Source organism: Meriones unguiculatus, chromosome 17 (assembly GCF_030254825.1).
Source record: "Meriones unguiculatus strain TT.TT164.6M chromosome 17, Bangor_MerUng_6.1, whole genome shotgun sequence".
Taxonomy (NCBI): Eukaryota; Metazoa; Chordata; class Mammalia; order Rodentia; family Muridae; genus Meriones; species Meriones unguiculatus.
Window position 1 is genome coordinate 89651433 of NC_083364.1, and position 19375 is coordinate 89670807.

At 43.1% G+C, this 19375-nt stretch overlaps 1 protein-coding gene across 1 annotated transcript in view; it reads left to right on the forward strand.

The window, feature by feature from the left end:
• Window positions 1-18250, forward strand: part of Map3k7cl (MAP3K7 C-terminal like) — a 66695-nt gene extending 48445 nt beyond the window's left edge. Inside the window, exon 5 of the mRNA XM_060370688.1 lies at window positions 15477-18250. Coding sequence (XP_060226671.1) covers window positions 15477-15624 — 148 coding nt within the window. The 3' untranslated portion in view covers window positions 15625-18250. The remainder of the gene's footprint in view (window positions 1-15476) is intronic.
• The last annotated feature ends 1125 nt before the right edge of the window (window positions 18251-19375 follow it).

Sequence of the window (19375 nt, forward strand, 5' to 3'; positions counted from 1 at the left end):
CTCATCAGGACTGGCTGCATTGTTCTCCTCTGTGGCCTGATAAGGCTGCTCCCCTATCAGGGGGTGGGGAGAAGTCAAAGAGCCAATCACTGAGTTCATCTGACTGAAAATTTCTGTTGCTTTAATTTTTGAACCAAGGCAAACAAGACAAAACAACCCTCCCCCCCAAAACAAAAACAAAAACAAAAACAAACTCTATGATCCTGGCTAGACCCTGTCCCTAGTTGTTTGTTTCTCAGTCACCGTGAAGCAACAGAAAGGAGATTCTATTCCCCAGATTTACGTGACCTCGTGGCTAACACAGCGGCAAGAAAATGCTGTCCTCTGAAGGTGGCCGCGTGCATCTGGAGAACTCAAGCAGTTAGGAACTTTTGTAGAGGTGAAGGCCGGGAAACAGCTCTGCTTGGCTGGATGAGTGGTCAAGCAGGTAAAGCTGCTGGGATGTGTCTTAGTCAATGTTCTAGCGCTGTGAAGAGACACCACGACCATGATGACTCTTAAAAAAGAAAAATATTTCATTGCAGCTGGCTTACAGTTCAGAGGTTCATTTCACTGTCATCATGGTGGGAAGCATGGCGGCATACAGGCTGACATGGTGCTTGAAAAAGGCTGAGTGTTCTACATCCAGACCAGCAGGCAGCAGGAAGAGAGGGACCCTGGGCCTGGCTTGAGCATTTGGAACTCCAAAGCCCACCCCCAGATCACTTCCTTCAACAAGGCCACACCTGTTTAACAAGGCCACACCTTCTAATCCCTGGAGTAGTGCCACTCCCTGATGACCAAACATTCGAATATATGCGCCTATGAAGGCCATTCCAATTCAAACACCACAGGATGTCACTGGGGTTATGGCCCATGAATAGCATCTGTAACCCTGCTAGGCTCAATGAGAACATTTACCCAGGTTTCCAAAATATGCCTATTTGTCCCTCAGAAGTAAACTTTGCCCTGAGTGTATTTTCAGTAGATTCTGATTTATTAAAACATTAAATATCATCTATTTTACTGCAAGACAGAGAAACCTAAAGGCAGAACTTGTCATTCATTTGACAACTTCCCACAAACCTTACTTACCAAATGCATATTATTTATCTACTACAGATCACTAAGAATGTGACACCTTCACATTATAAAACCATGCTGCAGTACTTGCTTTGTACTGAGTGAGAACCTAGGGACAATCCCCAGCAACACACACACACACACACACACACACACACACAGAGAATTAAAGCATTCTTGATATAGCGATATTGTTAATATAATAGAATGTTAAAAAATCAACACAGTGGTCTTAGCATTAGTGTGAAGATGCTTGCCTTAGAGCTAGAAGAAAAGAATAATGAAAATCTCATTATATTTTGCAATTGCTCTACTAAAAGATCTGCTATTTGTAGGCCATTTAGTTTGTGTAGACACAAAAAGAATGTGATCAAGTATGGCTAGCGGCCAAATCTATTGGAACCAGCAGTGCTTGTTTTTCTAAGTCACAGAGGGCTTGGGTGCGTTATCAATTCAGTACAAACAAGGAACAGAAGAGACTTGAAATTCAAACAATCCAGCCCCAGATCTATTACACACTTAACAAATGCAGCAGCAACAGGGACTACAAATGCAAATGGCATACAGAATTAGGGGCGAGTAGTCTGGTTACAGTGTGTTGACTGCATGAGAGAGAGAGGGGTCCAGGAAGGAACTGAAGGAGGCTCATAGGGATGTGCAGGGTTCTTGGAGTAGTAGCCATGGAAACTCACCATCAGGTGGCATGGGTGGGAAGCACACACAGTAAACAGACCACATAAGTCATTTAAACGCAAAAGGAGAAAAGCAAGATTCCATAGGTCCCTTTTGGGTCAGACTCTATTGGGTGCTATACGTACAGGTATTCTTGGAGAACTTTTGTAGGTTCAGTATGCTATCCATTGCTCATCAGAGCCACCTTTGAAATAACTCTAAATCAGCACACAAAATAATGGACTAATATGATATCTTCATATACACTAGATGAAGAAGCATTATATTCTGCTCGTGTGTACTGCTTTCCTATTGTGCATCCTCATTCCTCCTTCTCCCCTCCGGCTGGCTTGGTCTCCTTCCTACCTATAGACAACTCCTCCCGTCCCGTTATGTTTTCATGTTAGTAAACAATACTCCCCACACACATTTGTATAGCTGTGTTTCTAAATAACTAAGTTTAGATTCTGTAATGAAGAGAAAATATGTATTCTGTCCTTTCTCCTCTAACTACTCTCCTTTGCTTTCCCTCTCCTTTAGACAACCGCCCTTATAGTCCCTTTGTGTTTTATGCTATATTCATATAGACTATATCTGCCATATAATATGCATCATGTCATTTGTATATACCTTATACTAATTTCTACCTTATACTAATTTCTCAAAAACTAGAACATTTAGGTTCCATAGTTTGTACAAACTTCTCTAGATCTTGGGTTTAGGACTGGGGATCTGATGCTTGTATTTGGATGCTGCTAACTGGCCCTCACGCTCTGGTTACTGCCTATATACACCTATCCTTGTATAAACCTACCTTTTGGCTGGTTAAATGGTCTATACCTAGACAGGGCAGAATGGGGTAGGCATGGCTAAGGTTTCCAGGCAATCATAGGAAGATGAGAGATGGATGGGAGGAGAGACAGGAGGATGCCATGATGGGTTGGCACGGACAAGGCACCGTGTGAGCCAGGAGGAAGGACTCAAGGGATAGCATGGATGGAGAAAACACTAAGATGAAATATAAGCAAGTGTCTTGGGATTATGGATGGAAGATAGACCAGATGAGGGTGGTTAAGGCGGTGGCACTGGACGGAGGCTGGGATATAAATGGTGAGACAGTGTAGGTAGAATATCTGCCCAAGGTGTTTTTAAGACAATTATAAAATCTAACAGGTGTCTGTGTCTTATTTGACTGTAGTAGTTTAAATAACTATGGGGCAAATAATAAATAATATATAGCCCAATACCCCTTTAATTTACTATAACAATTTAGTAACAAAGATACTACCTCCACTCCCACCTCTCCCAACCACCCCATCTCTCTGTCCTTACCTCCAAGACACTCCTCTTTTCTCTGTCCATCTAACATTACTGCATGTCTATGTACTCTCTGGCTTCTGGCAGAGGACTGTGGAGGCAGTGGTGGTGGGAGGTCCGATTCCCGAGAAATTCTTAGTCTAGGAGGGAAGATATATGTTTGCTTAAGTAATTATGGATGTCAGCTTAAGATATTAAAAAAAAAACAAAACCTCACAATGTTAAAACCAATTTTTGTTCCTGATTGTATGAATCTGAATACGAAATATGTTGTGGACATGTAAGCAGGGAGCAGCCAGACAAAGCACAGAGGCATCAGTGTGCCCTCCCCCGCCCTCCCCCTCCTCTCTGAGGCAAGTAAGCTGCTGGGCTATGAAGAGGAAGGCTGGGAGTGGAGAAGAATGAGTTAGAACTGATATTCGTGACAGTAGCCAAATAGGTAAGCCAGGTGGGGCCTCCAGCCCTAGGCAGGACTTCAGGTAGCTACAAGCTGCCAGAAGCTCATCAGAGATGAAGCAGAACCACCCCGGTAAGCTGATTCCAGCTCCTGGTTCTTGGGAATTCTGAGACAGTAAATGCTTGTTGCTTTAAGCTATTAAATTTTGGGGTGATTGGTTAAGTGGTAAAAGATAAGGAATATGCCAAATGGGATAAGAGCCAAACAGGAAAAATATAGCATTTATGAGAGGATATAAAAAAGGAGTAGGGATGAGATGAGGAATCCTTGATTGCTTGGTAATGAGTAATGAGATAAGATCTGATGGATGAGTAAATGGCATAGGCAGAGAAGGCAGGTGGAGAAAAAGATCTAGACCACAATCTCTCTCTCTCTCTCTCTCTCTCTCTCTCTCTCTCTCTCTCTCTCTCTCTCACACACACACACACACACACACACACATACACATGAGGTAGAAGTTTTGGTGTCTTCAAAAAACTCAGTTATGTTATGTAAACATGTTTTTGTTTCAGTCCCAGGTGTGGGGTGTGGGACTGCTCCAGGATGTCCACAGCAGCAGACCATTTGTCTCTCGAAGGCTCTAAGAGGGTGTGATCCTTGCCAGCTGCAGACATTTTAATTCTGAGGACTCTGGAGAGGGGATAAATGCTAGAAGCAGGACAGAGATTGGTGGTGGTGGTGGTGGTGGTGGTGGTTGGTGGGGGTCCAAGAAAGAAAAAGGCTGCTGCTCCCCCTGCTGCTCCCCCTGCTGCTCCCCCTGCTGCTCCCCCTGCTGCTCCCCCTGCTGCTCCTGGTTGCTATTGATGCAGTTTGATGAAAAGAAGTTGGAGATATCCTGAAACAAAGATTGGACTTGGCCCAAGGAACCCGATGACCCTAACCAGCAGGAAGTAAAGAGACCTATGCCCTCTCTCCTCACTAACCTCCTTCCTCTTCTACCTGGTGTTGGAATGCTGGAAGGGATTGGGGTACAGAAGGAAGAAATAGATATAAGAAACTAAGATAAAATAGGTTTTAAAAATCTCCTACATACACATACACACATACATACACACAAAGGCACACACATACGCATATAAAAACACACACACAAACACACACACACAGGCAAAGGCCCCATTTAAAGACTTGAGGGTAGGCCAGTGTGGCTGAGAGTGAACAGGTTCATACTGAAGTTAGAGATTAAGGCAGGAACTACAGAGTGCTTTAAGAAACATGGTTTGCAGGAGCTCCTGTGACACGCCATTGGTAACTGATGGCTGCGAAGGGAGTCAGCTTTCTTCAGAGATGTGGCCTCCAATTGGCTACCCAAGCTCCAGTAGATAGTAAGACAGCCAGATGCATACAGGCAGCACGAAATGGACTTCATGCTTGATTTTGTTTGTTTTGTTTGATTTCATTTTATTTATTTTTTAATTAATTTATTTTTTTAAAAATTACAGTTTACTCACTTTGTATCCCAGCTGTAGCTCCTCCCTTATTCCCTCCCAATCCCACTCTCCCTTCCTCATCTCCTCCCATGCCCCTCCCCAAGTCCACTGGTAGGGGAGGTCCTCCTCCCCTTCCGTCTGACCCTAGCCTATCAAGTCTCATCAGGACTGGCTGCATTGCCCTTCTCTGTGGCCTGGTAAGGCTCCCCTCCCCCCCCTGCCCCGCACCCTCAAGGGGAGGTGATCAAAGAACCAGGCACTGAGTTCATGTCAGAAACAGTCCTTGTTCCCCTTACTAGGAAACCCACTTGGACACTGAGCTGCCATGGGCTACATCTGTGCAGGAGTTCTAGGTTATCTCCATGCCTGGTCCTTGGTTGAAGTATCAGTCTCAGAAAAGACCGCTGTGCCCAGGTTTTTTTTTTTGGTTCTGTTGCTCTCCTGTGGAGAACCTGTCCCTTCCAGGTATTTCTATCTCCCCCTTCTTTCTGCACTCTGCCCAAAGTTTGGTTATGAGTCTCAGCATCTGCTTTGATACTCTACTGGGTAGAGTCTTTCAGAGGTCCTTTGTGGTAGGCTCCTGTCCTATTCCCTGTTTTCTCCCTCTTCTGATGTCTGTCCCATTTGTCTTTCTGAATGAGGATTGGTCATCTTAACCAGGGTCCTCCTTCTTGCTTAGCTTCTTTAGAGGTACTTTTTAAAGAGAGCACATGAAGTTGGGAAGAAAAGGAAGAACTAGAGGGGATGGAATGGAGGGTAGATTTTTATCAAACCACATTTTATGTATGTACAGAGTTCTCAATATGTGTTTGTTTTGTTTGACTTATATTTTTTTGTCTTAATCCTAACAGCAAAGTAGCACTACAAAAAAATTTTCCCCCTGGTTTTGTGAGACAGGGTTTCTCTGTGTAACTTTGGCTGTCCTGAAACTGATTGTGTAGACTGAGCTGGCCTAGAACTCAGATCTGCCTGCCTTTGCTTCCCAAGTGCTGGGACCAAAGCCGTGTGCCTCCACAACCCAATTCTACAAAAGATTTTAAAGTGTGTTACATTACAAGGGTAACATAGTCGCTTCTAAGATCGTGGATTTTTTCTTTTTCAATGCAGTTTATTCAGGAACCTTGAACAATCATCGGACCCTGGGGAAAGCCAGCCCACAGCTTAAATAGCCTCTGGGTAGCCAACCCAGGCGTGCCACGTGGGCAATGCAGATAGGTCCACATACATGGAAGCAAGCCAGATCCTCAGCCTTAGCCAAATGTGGAGTTGTTCGTGACAGAGAGCACTCACCATCGGGAAGGTGGAAGGCGGAAACCAGCTCCATCTTTAAGGCACGGCATTACGCAGCTCTCTACAGTTCCCCCTTTTTGTTTTAGAGGCATCAGGCAAGAGTAGAGGTCTGATCTCTGATATTAGAAATAAATTGGGACTTTGGACTGATGTTCATTTAGGTGTCATCCACCCAAAGAGCATCAGACCAAGATCGTGGATTTTTAAGATTTTCTCTTACAATGTACTTCATTTTAGGTTACTTAGAGGGCTATTTAGAATTATTTGTTATATATATCGAAAGATAGAGGGAGGGAGGGATGGTAGACAGAAGATAGAATTGTGCATTTTGTAAAGTCATTTAATGAGTATACTTCTTAGGGAATAAACAAGCCCTTAGCAATATCACACGGCCTAGCAGGACAGTCTTGAGTTTGTCTCTGTTGTTTGCACTGGCATGTTACATGTGGAGATACCTGCAACCCTGCTGTTCATAGACATGCCTGCAGTGTACCTGTTTTCTAGCTTTAGCTTTAAGCTTGCCGAGTTCCCAGCAGAGTATTCTCCAAGGATTAGAACATCCTTCCTCTCACCCACCTTTGTTATTTTTTATCTTGATGGTTGTCCATTGTGGTTGATTAAGACAGGGCCTCACTCTGTCTCTCCGGTAGCCTTGAAAGCATGGCGATCCAGTGTCTCAAGTGTTAGTACCACAAGTGTGTACCAGCTGTCCTGGCCTTTCCCCTTTCCTTCTCTCACCTGTCCTCTCCTCTCTCCTTTCTTCTCCTTTGTCCTCTCCAGTGTCAGATTCTAGGTCCTTCTATACACATATTAAGCACACTGTCTATCATTGAGGTACACCCTAGTTTCAAAGTTTGATTTTTTTTTTTTAAAGATGGGGTATCACCATAGCCTCAGTGACCCAGGTTGACTTCACACTCATGGTACTCCTTCCTCACCTGGATTCCAGGCCTCCATCCTCCACGCCCAACTATTAGAAGAGTGACGGTTGTCAGCGAAGGCAACACAGATACAGATACGGTCGAACATGAGCACGGGAAGAAGAATGTACAAAAGTGCAAAGGTGGAGAAGAAATGACTCCAGGTGCTGACAGCATTGTTCCTAGGTTGCTCTGAACACCTTCCCAGAATGGTTTAGAATGACCTTCTGTTTTCACCAAGTGGGAATATACTCTTTCTGTTGTTGTAGTTCTCTTGGGGGAAAGTGTTCAAACAGAACATGGAACCCACGCGTTGGTTCTGCTGAGATGTTGGAAACGTGTTCAGTCTCTCATGCTCTGAAGACAGAAGGCAGATAAAAGGCTGCTTTTATGAGGGCTGTTTACTGAGGCTGTAATTGTGACCATGAGGCAATGACCTGAGTCACACACACTGAAGCACAGAGTTTTTTCCTCAGGAGTCAGGCTTTCATGAACTTTCACCGGGTGCTATGGGCAAAGAAGATCAGGAATGACATTCTAAGGATATACGACTGAGTCAGGGTGTCCAAGGAGGAACCAAAGTTTCTGAGCTAGGACAGGATTCCAGGAGGGCAGGAGACACCTTGTGTTTTATGTCACCATCCTGGCAGTGACTGTTCTCTCCGGCCAAAGTCCTGAGAAGGGAAAGATAAAGAGTCTTTGGGACCAGGTATAATTGATGTGAAGTTCTCCACCCTCCTCCTCTCACCCCCCCAGTTTCTTAATTGCTGTTCACATCTCATAAATGGAGTAAATGCTGAACAAGCTCTTTCCCCATCATTCCTGTAAATACGGATATGACTCACAATCCCAGCAACCTCCAAAATGCCACAATACTACAGTGATTTGATTATTTAAAAATAGCTGGGGTGGGTGAGAGTGTGAGGGTAAGGGTGAGAGTTTTCAGCTGGCTTCTTTAATTTGTTTTAGTTTCTCATGTAAATTGCATCATGCTTAACTGTTCTGAGGACACACAGCTTCACAAACATAGCTTAAGGGTTTCCTCCTTTCTGACAAGGGATGCTGAAGTTTTGCTGGACAGATCTCAGATCCCAGGCACAAAGTCACCCTCATCCCCTAACCCCTGCCTCCACCCGGTCAGGAGGTCTGTAGGTTAGTATTCTCCTTTTCTATAGAGATGCTCATTAACTGCACTTTAAAATATTGGTTCCCCACCTTCAAGGTACTAACAATAAGTCGATGTAAATGTACTAGGGATCCTGGTGATAACACTGGCCAGCAAGCTAACAGCAGTTTTCATTCAGCCTACAAAATGGGACAGGGTAATTGTTGGTCTCTGATTCATTCAGAAATGGGAAACAGACACTGGGGGCTGGAACCCCCTGGGTGTGACTTTCTGCCAACACCAGTAGTAAATTGGAGATTTCGGACGGAGGTTGAGAGTAGGAATCTCAGCTGTCTGTCATATCAGGATGTCAGTGTACTCATAGGGGAATACAGTCGAAGAGAGGTGATCAAGGACACCCCAGGGAGGCAATGCTTATAAAACAGGGCACAGGGCCAGGGAAATCAGAAGGGCTGTACAGGGTTTAGCAAGGCCTCCAGGGTACCATTCTCCTTGGCCTTCAAGGGTGAACAAAGGAGGAAGTTGCACCTGGGCTGTGCATGAGCCGTGTCTGTGGGAGAGATTAGCTACCCCACCCTGGCCACTGACCCACCTCTAGAACGTGACCCTGGGTGGGACCGAGTCGAAGCTTATCAGCGCTCTGCCCAGAGAAAGGGAGTAGATGAATATCTGTCTTGTTCCTCTGTCATCTTCTCCAGGTGGTTCCAACTGGCCAAGCCCAACTAGAGGCAAGAGAACCAGGAGCTTGGTTGCTGTAACCCAGGCAGCTGTTCTGTCAGGTGTTGAGAAGGGTGGAGGAGAGATTGGCTGAGGACATGGTGAATCTGTAGCACACATCAACTAACTCCAAGAGGTGGACAGTCTTCAGTAGCAAGGAACCAAAACAGGATCATGCTGCACCTGGCGGTGGCCATTATAATCTCAGCACTGGTGAGCCTGAGTTAGGGGAACTTCTAGGGGCACAAGACACTTTCGAAAAGCAAAAGCACAATGCAAAGGCGAGATGCTCAGGCTCGTTGGTGATGATCCTGTGACAGACCTAGCAGAAGTCCCGCTTTGTTAAATACACAAGTCTGGACCACGAAGACAAGCAACTATCTCTCAGGATGGTCGGAAGTAGGGTTGCCAGAGAGAATACAGGCTAGTCCATGAAAATGGAACCCCAACATTCACAAAGACAACGAATGTGTATTCCTTTTAGTATAATTACGTCCCCAATCTTGCCTGGGACATACCTCTACTTTAAGATCCCATCGTTCATTGGAAACCCAATTTTAGCTGGCAGTTGTGCTGTGAGACCAAAACAGGAAAAATATAACTTGAAAGTTATTTACAGATGTAACTTGCAAGTTGAGAGTTTTGTTTGCAGTTAAGAATAAGTTCCTGTTTGTCTTATGTTTGACCTATCATATGTAGGCAGGAGATATGTGGGAGGAAATACATCAGGATGTATGCTTGCTCCTGATTGGATGTCGGTGGGAGGAACACAGGCAGGAAGTATGTCAGGATATGCATACTTTCCCCTGATTGGACCTAATGGAAAACAAGAAAAAGAAAATATGGTGTTCCTGTGGTTTTGCCTTTTTAAGCCTCTTGCCGAGATTGCAGGAGCCCATTGTCAAGCTCTTTCTAAAACAGTGTGGATACACATGGAATGAATGCCTTATTCCTTGAAAAGGTTTGCTACCCACTTCAATGACTGGAGACACATCGTGTAATTTCCGTTCTGTGCCATAAAGTGCTGCAGCACCGTAGCCCCAGCACTTCACCTGTGCACAGTGGCCCTTGGTGCTGGGCATATTTTCATGACTTATATAAAGCTGTAGAAAGCAGACACGTGACACTCTGATAAAGCTCTTTTGAAGACACTTTGGCAGCACTGAAAAAAAAAATGATTCCATGACCATTTCTTGGGAACCTCAAAATAGTCCTGGCCAGATCCTATCTCCTGGCCAGTACTTAATTAAAGCTTGCTTCAAATTTGGCTAAAAATTGTGGTAGTGGTCTTATTCTCAACCAGTGGGATTAACAGCACAGTTTTTTTTTTTTTTTTTTTTTTTAATAAATGTAGCAAACCTAGTTAGGGCCTAGTGTGGAGAAGATTAAACAACAGTATCTGTGTCACTGCAGCCCTCCCGTGCTGGCCCTGTGCTGGCACGTGCTTTCTGAGAAGAAAGTCCTTTGGATGCAGGGATGGTGAGGGCTTTCTGAAAACACATGTTTCAACACTGGAGCCTATGTGTTGATATGTATATCTAAACAGGAAACAGAAGGAGGAGGAATAAGTGGAGGAGGAGAGGCGGCAATAGCAGCAGGCATGGTTTTATGGACAAATAAAACTATGGCATAAATAAAAAAGTTCTTAAGAGTGTGAGGATTTCTGGGGCATTTAATATTAACATGAATCAGACGATAATAGTGTTTCCTTACTTTATTTAAAACTCACCAAGCTTCCGCCAGCTATAGCTTCAGGAGCCAGGCCCTGGGTCTGAGTCCCAGCACCAAACAGTAGCAATAACCAGCACAGCAAAAACCCACTGCAGTAGACAAGAAACAGGCCTTACCGAGTCTTTGTTTCTCTGTGACCAAAGGTCTCCTCCATTAAGTAGGATGTAAATTGCACATAGTCACTTTGATGTCCATCACACTAAAGGAGAATTTTGTCTTCCTCTCCTAATGTTGCCTTGAGGCTGCTCGTACATGCAGTAGAGATGCTTTAAAAAAGAAAAATACTCCCCATAAGAGTTTCCAAAATGATAGCCTTCCATTTAGCAAGACGTTCGATTGCTTGCTTGATACGGAATAGCTTGGCTTAGCTTAATATGAGGAATCAGTTAAAACCAATTTATTGTCAAATCAGGGGTAATGTCAACATTTCAGAAGGAAAAAATAAAAACACCGACCATCTCTGCTTGTCTTAGTCAATTTTGGGGGACGGTATGAAATGATGTGATGGGCGTTGTATATGTATTACTGTGCTACACAAAGTTGGGATACATCCTCATTCGGCAGGTCTTCTTCTCTGTATTTGGCCATAAGTTGAGAAAGGTCTGTAAATTTCATACAACCTAGAACCTGGGAAAAGTGCCTCATCTTAGAGAAAGATTTTCTAAGTCAGTTTGGCCTGTGGGTGCGTCTCTGGGTGATTCTTCTGATTCCCGGAAGAGCCATCCTAAAGTGGGTGGCTCACTCCTCGGTGGGGGCCCGGGACTGTACGACAGGAGAGAATGACTTCGGATGTGCTGGGACCAGCTGTTACTGCGGATTTGACCCTCCTGTATCTGCGGACTGAAAACTGGAATTCTAAGCTAAAATAAACCTACCTTCCTTCCTTCTTTCCCTTCCTCCCTTCCTCCCTCCCTTCCTCTCTCCCTTCCTCCCTCCCTCCCTCCTTCCTTTTTTCCTTCCTGGAGTTGCTTCTTATTGGAATGTTTTATCATAGCAACAGAAATGAAACTTGAACATAGGTGTTTTTATTTTTTCAATAATTTGTTGTCCAATCTATAATTCCATGTTGTGGGCAGTGGGAGTTTTGGAAAAGGATGAAAGTTAGCTGTGAAGGATGGAAACCCATCTGAAGACAGTGTCCTAAGCAGGTGACATTTTTTTTTTTTTTTGTTCTATCATGTAAAAGCATGATGCCTTCAGGGCCTGGAATATCCCTGCCTTTATTGAGGGGTGTCAATGTTTCTTATCATCCAAAATGGAGGCCAGAAAAGAAGGTGGAGGAAAGTGGGCCAGTCCTTTTGGCAGCTGCTGCAGGATGCTTCCAGTGACCTGATTTTGATGGTTAATTTGACTTCTCAGTTTCATTGAGCTACAAGGTACACCTTTGGTCAAGATACATTCTATAATGTGTTTCTAAGAGCATAGGGAGTAAAACAGGGTGCCCACCCTAATGTGGTCAGCTCTCACTAAGTCAACTGAAGAGTTGACTAAAACATGTGTAGGCTCTCATCTGAGCAGGAGGACATTACCCACGAAGGTTTCCACAACCTTCTGAAATGGCACCAGTTTCTGGGGACCGAATGTTTAAATAGGAGCCTGTGGTGGACACTCCACCACAAACTTCAATTCTGTCTCTGTCTCTCTGTCTCTCTGTGATGAGTGGATTTCAAGCCCTTTAGAGTATCTGTGTGTGTGTGTGTGTGTGTGAGAGAGAGAGAGAGACAGACAGACAGACAGACAGACAGAGAGACAGAGAGACAGAGAGACAGATTCAGAGAGACAGAGAGAGAGGTGGATTTCATGCCCTTCAGAGTAGCCATGAGTCAGCTGTGACACTGGCATCATCTCTCTCTTACAGAGACAGATGGTTGAATGTCCCACCCCAGTGGTCTGAGCAGTCTGAGTCAGGTAGCTGTGTCTCACTCTGATCCACCATCAGTTATGACCCAGACTCCTTCATGTTTGCTATGCACCCAGGGTATTTAAAATGCAAATATCTCTACAAAGGTAAAGCGTTGTCATTGGTGCACTGATTTAATAGTCTGTAGAATGGCAATATGTTATTTGATATGCCTTCTGGGATGGAATTAAGAGTGGTTACCTTTGATTATCAAGTAATAAGGACCAAATTGTTGACTCCTTTTATTATCACTAGAAGTTTGTCAGAGGTAAGGAACAACAAAGGAAGGTTTAGACAACATTGGCAGATTACTCAGTTCTTAGACTGGAGATTTGTAAGGCATTTCTCTCCATAGTGGCAGCTGATACCACAACTCAGTTTTGGAAACAGCCCTCCATGCACTTGTCAGAAGGGGGAATAGGCACTCCAATTCTTCTCACATCTGCACCAGGGCTAACTGGACACAGCTCCTGCTGTGACTTCCCATTGCTTGCTGGGTGTTCTCCTACTGTGGGTGGTGGGCTAGGTTGCTTGATGTTTTTACCTGCCACCTCCAGGTACAATCCCTCTCTGTATTTCGTTTCTGGGGCACTCCACCCTCTTTTTCTTTCTCTTCTTTTATGCTCTCCCACTGTCTATCTGTCTCTTTCACACTCCGCTCTTCAATAAACCTCTGGTATCAGACCAGTCCAGTGGTATTTAATTTATATATTATTACAATGGAGGGAATGAGGAGACTATGAGACCTCAATTTACTTTGCAATTAGTAGGTTATAAGACTCACTACTACTTGGAAGGTTGAATAAACTTCCAGGACCTAGCACAACATAAAATAAATAAATAAATAAATAAATAAATAAGTTGAGTCATATGTTTAAAACATTCTTCAGCATCTCAACACAATGGCAGAGCTCTTGGCCAGTCAGGACCCGTTTGACTGTAGCACATCTACAGAGTATTGCTTTTCAGTGGAATGCACTTAGCACCCAGATGCCACCGCAATCCTTACTAAACTCTCACCTCGTCCCTCCCCGCCCAGTCCTCAGTTGTTCCTCCTTTTCAAAACCTTTATTTCTGCAAAGCAAACAAACAAGAAACCATCACAAACAAACAGGAGACCACCACAGGCCGTGAGGGGGTCTGATGAGAAAGTCTCAGCGTTATCCAGATTTCTTTCTTTTGATTTTTGGATATCAGAGCTCACAGATATTGGCCTCTCTTCTGACTCCCTCAAATACAACTCCATCATCTAGCTTCCTTTGAAGTCTTAGGTGTACATGTGGTGAATATTTATTTGCATATTGTTAGTAGACTGCTAAGAATTAAGTTAATTAGGAGCATTCTTCAAAAGCACTTGATATTGAATATGAAAATAAAAACATCACCCATAGGAATGAAATCATCTGCATTTAGTGTAGGCGAACATCGGAAGAAGCCAAGGGAGATGGATACATGTGAATCAGAAAGGATCCTTCAGTCAAATTTTTAAAAAGTGAGTTTCTAATCAAAATGGCTTTTGACTGCTGCTTTCAGAGAGACGGCATTAGAGTTCTCCAGAAGGAAAACCAATAGGACGTGTGTGCATGTGTGTGTTGTGTGTGTTTATGTGTGTATGTAACTACAATAAATCTATCTCTGTCTGTTTATCTGTCTGTCTATCTGTCTATCTATCTATCTATCTATCTATCTATCTATCTATCTATCATGTCTATGTGTTACATACATAAACCTGCAGAATGATTTAGCTTCTAGGTTATGAAAGCCCCGCAGTAAGTGAGTCTGCAAGGTGGAGAGTGAGGAGTGCCAGTTATGTCATTCCATTCATAGTTGAGGAGCCTCAAGACTCAGGGAGTAACCATGGCTCCTGTAGAGGCAGCAAAGAGGAAGAATTTCTATATGCTCAGAGAACAGTCAGCATTTTTGTTTTGGACAAAGCCTACCCACCCTAGACAGGGGACTTTGCTTCCCTCAGCCTATTTAAATGCCATCAATTTCATGTCAACCCCCCAACTGATAGAAACATCCAGAATGCTGTTTGAACATCAAGCCGACATATGAGATTAAGCACCATAGACAGCCTCTTGTCACCAATTCTTCTGAGCACTTAACATTCTTGGCTCCACAAGTTAAAGGGAAAGTACCTTAGACCAATTAAATAGAGCACAGCAAAACAAAAACAACCGATTCACACATTGGGCAGCAGCTGCCACAACAGCAGCAGGTTCTGAGAACTCTCCCAACCCTGTGATCTGATAGCAGTTATAGGAAAAAGAGAGACATGTCATAGAAGGCGACTTCATTGGCTTCAGCTTAGTCAGCCAATCACACAATCGGTTATCGCCTAAGCAGTGAATTATTTATAGCTTCATTAGTTAGTAGGCTACAGAGCCTCCAGCTGCCAAATAAAGTCTAGTTGCTATGACTAGACTCTGTATTGACCAGCTTTACTGGGCACTGTGGAAGACCCCGTAAGAGTCTGCCCGACACAGAACAGAAAGAGGCTATTCTTCATTATTTGTTTAATTCTTTCACTTGGCCCTAACTGAACAGTAATTATAACAAAATCTAATTAGAACCGAAGGTTTAATCACATGTAAAGTCTTGCACTGGCAGCTTCGTGGGTGCTGGCTTTGTGCTGGGCACAGGTCAGTACGGCAAACATGAGCAAGATCAACTGGCTCATACCAAGGCTTCTCCCTAGGAAGCTCAGTTAAGCAGGTTTTCCCTGAGAACATCTTCCTGCACTTTCTGGCCCTCTCCTTAGAGATGTGCTTTGCTTTCTCTTGTGAGCGCACTTTTAGAGTTGGAACCTACAAATGTCATTGTCAAAAACTGTTGTGGTTTTGTGTTGCAGGAAGTGCAGAACAAGAGGTGAGCAGCGTCCTTCAGAACATCGGAAAGCGGCAGCAGAGTCAGCCTCAGCTTGGCAACGGGAGGTGGAGGGAGTAAAGAGGAACAAGAAGCCAGGGTGGAACAGTGAGGGGAAGACTGGTGGAGGGTGAGGGGTAAGGTGGGGAGAGACTGCCGGCTTTATTCAGCTCTGCCTCCTGAAGGTGCCGAGGCTGTAGGAAGAGAGAAATAAAACAGCTCAATGCCGGACTAATTAACCGGGTGCCCGTTTGGCTGACTGTGAGCTTTCATTCATCCCGGTCTCTCTGCCATTTCTCTAGTAAACCTCTGTGTGTTATTAGGTCTCAGGCTGACGTTATTTCCTCCTAGAGGACCGAACTTGCTCTCTTTCACCTGCATTCTCGTCGCCCTGTGTCTTAGAAGCTCACGCAGATGGAAGCGCTCCACCTATCTGCATTCCTGGCGGAGCTGGGAGCAACTTGGTGACTCTGGGTCTTATTTTTCTCTTCAGAACCAGCGCAGTGCCTGGCAGCCGGTCACACTCCAACAGCTGTTTCTCAGTGCAAAGAAGGAGCGAATGCATGAATGGGAATCCCATTCCTGCTTTCCCAACAACGTTTAAGACAGTGTGATGGGAATTTGGTGGGTGAGACGGAAGCAGTGATGAAACAAAAAGAGGTGGACACTGTTCCTGGCCTCAAAGAAACTGTAGTACGATAATATTTACAGAGGATGATGCCACACTAGACAAGTTACCTAATACCATGCCACGGCAAAAGGCAACAGGCAGGCTAGATCGAGCAAATAATAATACAGAGTGCCAAGCGAAACCTAAATTTAAGTAAGTAGTTCATGCTGTCTCATGGAACATTTGAGACAGACTCCTCAGATACATTTTTTACTGCTTATTTAAATGAACCACCTCTATTTTACCATCCCTAGAGTGAAGAAGATGAGCTATGAGCCATTACTTCTCTCTCTCTTTTGGTTTGTTTGTTTCTCCCTTTCAGGGAAGGGTTGGAGAGTGTTGAAAAGTAGGTGACTCAATAAATCCTTGCGAAGAGTACAGGGTGAAATGCAAGGAGAAGAGCGAGCCCCTGTGTGATGAGCACTGAGAGTGGCTGACATCTGGCCTGACAGGTGTGTAGAAGAGGGCGAGAAATGAGGCTGAATGGCCTGGCAGGGTCTGGCAGAACCTCCTACAGTCTCAGCCTCCTGAACACGTCTGCCCCACCCCTCTGTTGCCCTTCACGGACAGGCAGAACAAGATCTTTCTCCCTGGGCAAATATTTCATCCTTACTTAATTAGGCTTGAACATTAGTCTCACTTTGTAAACAGCGAACAGGAAAGACCAGGAACATTTTGCAAGCTTTATAAATTGCTCAATGTTTGTGTGTCTGTGCTTTTTAAACATTGGCGTCAAAAACAGCAAAGTTGTGGAAAAAGCAAATTCTAATGACAGCTTAGTAAGTGAAGAAGTGAGGGTGTGAGAGATGTGAACTCTTAGGGTACTTGTCATTTCACTCTTGCCCATTTTCTGTTATAGCACCTGTTTGGCTTTGTATAACAAATATATAATGATGAGGGTGTACTCAAAGATCAATGTATACTCGTGTGGAAGTGCCCTTATGTAACACGTGCCATGTACAGTGAAAAATATAAAACACATAAATAATGCAATAGTTAGGAAAAGCTCACTGATGATCAGGGAAGAGAAGGAAATGCTTAAATAACCTTTATTGATAATTTATTATCTTCCAGATGTCAACATGGTAATACCATTAGCCTTTACAATATTACAGTCCCATTATATAAACATTGTATGGTAATAATATAATCTTTTTAATATACTTCCTGTTGAGAATCACATTGCTGAATTAATCATTTATTCAAAAGGAAATGAGTTATTTTGGAATCGAGACATAACAACTCCATAAGTACATTGTTCCCTAATGCCAGTTTTTTGTTTGTTTGTTTGTTTGTTTGTTTTGTCGCAGGTAATGTCATTTATTGAGTACTGTGGCAGATACACTAGGAGCAGAAAGAGGGACATATCAGTTTCTCTGTTGTGGTTACTGAAGATGGCTTTGTTGGGAGGAGATGATAGGAGTGTTGACTGGATTATCGCACTGTCTAATCACCTTAATCACAGGCAGTGTATGAAAGATACTTGACTTATAAGTATCAGACAGAGGGGATGGCTCTGTGCTTAAGAACTCTTCTCTTCAAGAGGATCTAGTTTGATTCCCAGAACCCACATCAGATGGCTCACAGCCACCTGTAACTCCAAGTCCAGAGGATCAGATGCCTCTGAGAGCGTTCATGTACAAAAATCACACACACACACACACACACACACACACACACACACACACACGTTAAGTATTTTAAAAGAAACATCATATTAATAATCAATTAAATTATTAATAATTTATAATTAAAATACACAATAGTCTATCCTAATTAACAATCAAAAGTTTCCACGGTCTTTAAACCATTGTTTTACACTGAATGCAAGGCAGATTTTGTTTTCTTCCTAGTCACCATTCCCCAGAATCACTGTGATGCCACTAAATAATGATCATTTAGAATCATCAGCTATTCATAAAGTTATAACTTGGTATCGTTCTGGTCAGAAATAGCACATCTTCCTATAGGCTACGTTTTAGCTTTCTTTATAACTGGCATTAATGGTTGTGTGGATGAAAGAATTAAATCCTTCCTGTATAATTATTTCAGCTGCATGAAGTGTTCCATAACCAGAATGACATTACAGCTATAAAATGTTAAGTTCTGTAATTATATAAGATTTAAAATTAAAAACAAAGGCTCAACATTTTAGCAACTTGTTCTTTGGGGAAAACTTGCTGGATCATTCTTTTTCTGTGGTTCTTAAAAATGCAACAGTAATGCTAAAGCTCGAAACAAAATGGAGTTTTGATATTTTACCTTCTCAAAGTAGAGCAAAGGTCCTTGTTTCAAATACTCTTGTGTGATAAGTTAATCTTCCTGGCCTATTTTTAAAGATGAAGTCTGGCCACTAAATCCCCTTCCCGAGGTTGCCTCCTTCCTTCCTTTGCTCACGACTTACCTATTTTCCCTCAGACACTTAGACTGCTATAATAGTGTTTGCTGTGAAGAAAAACGCTATCACTGATGGCAAGGGCCAGCACTTTACCCCATAGATTCATCAGTCGTTTTGACTGACAGTCTCTGAAAATGACTACACAGAAGCTTTAGGAAGGAAGATGCTGCTTTGGCTTTGGAGAGAAAACAAATGTGTCTCTCACTGAACCATGTGTCTGATGGTTATTTCCATTAAGGGTGTCCACACTTTTTATGTTGTGACATAGTGATGTCATTTAATGGTTAGGTCACACTCAAACCTATCCTGAGACACATAGGCTGGGTATTGCTGATATAAAACCCCAATTTTTATTTGTACACAGAAATTATTTATATTACAATCAAATTTTCCTAATTAATTTGTGTATTATTTTTAATTTTAAAAGTTATTTAATATTATTTATTTTATGTTAATGAGTGTTTTATCTACACGGATGTCTGTGTGTCACTTCCGTTCCTGAAAGTGGCAGAGGCCAAAAGAGGACATTGGATTCCCTGTAACTAAAGTTGCAGTCAGTTATGAGCTACCAGGTGAGTGCTGGGAATTAAATCCAGGTCCTTTTTTAAGAGAAACCAGTGTTGTCAACTATTGAGCTATATTTCTCCATCCCCAATTGCATATTTAAATGGCTGCAAGTAGCCTAGTAGGAGTAAATAATCTTAATAGCCCATACAGATATAAATTTGAATTTTTTTTTTACTTTTCTTTTTTTGAGATAGCTATCACTATGTTTTAAACCAAGCCAGTTTTGTATACACAGAATCATTTTTCGTGT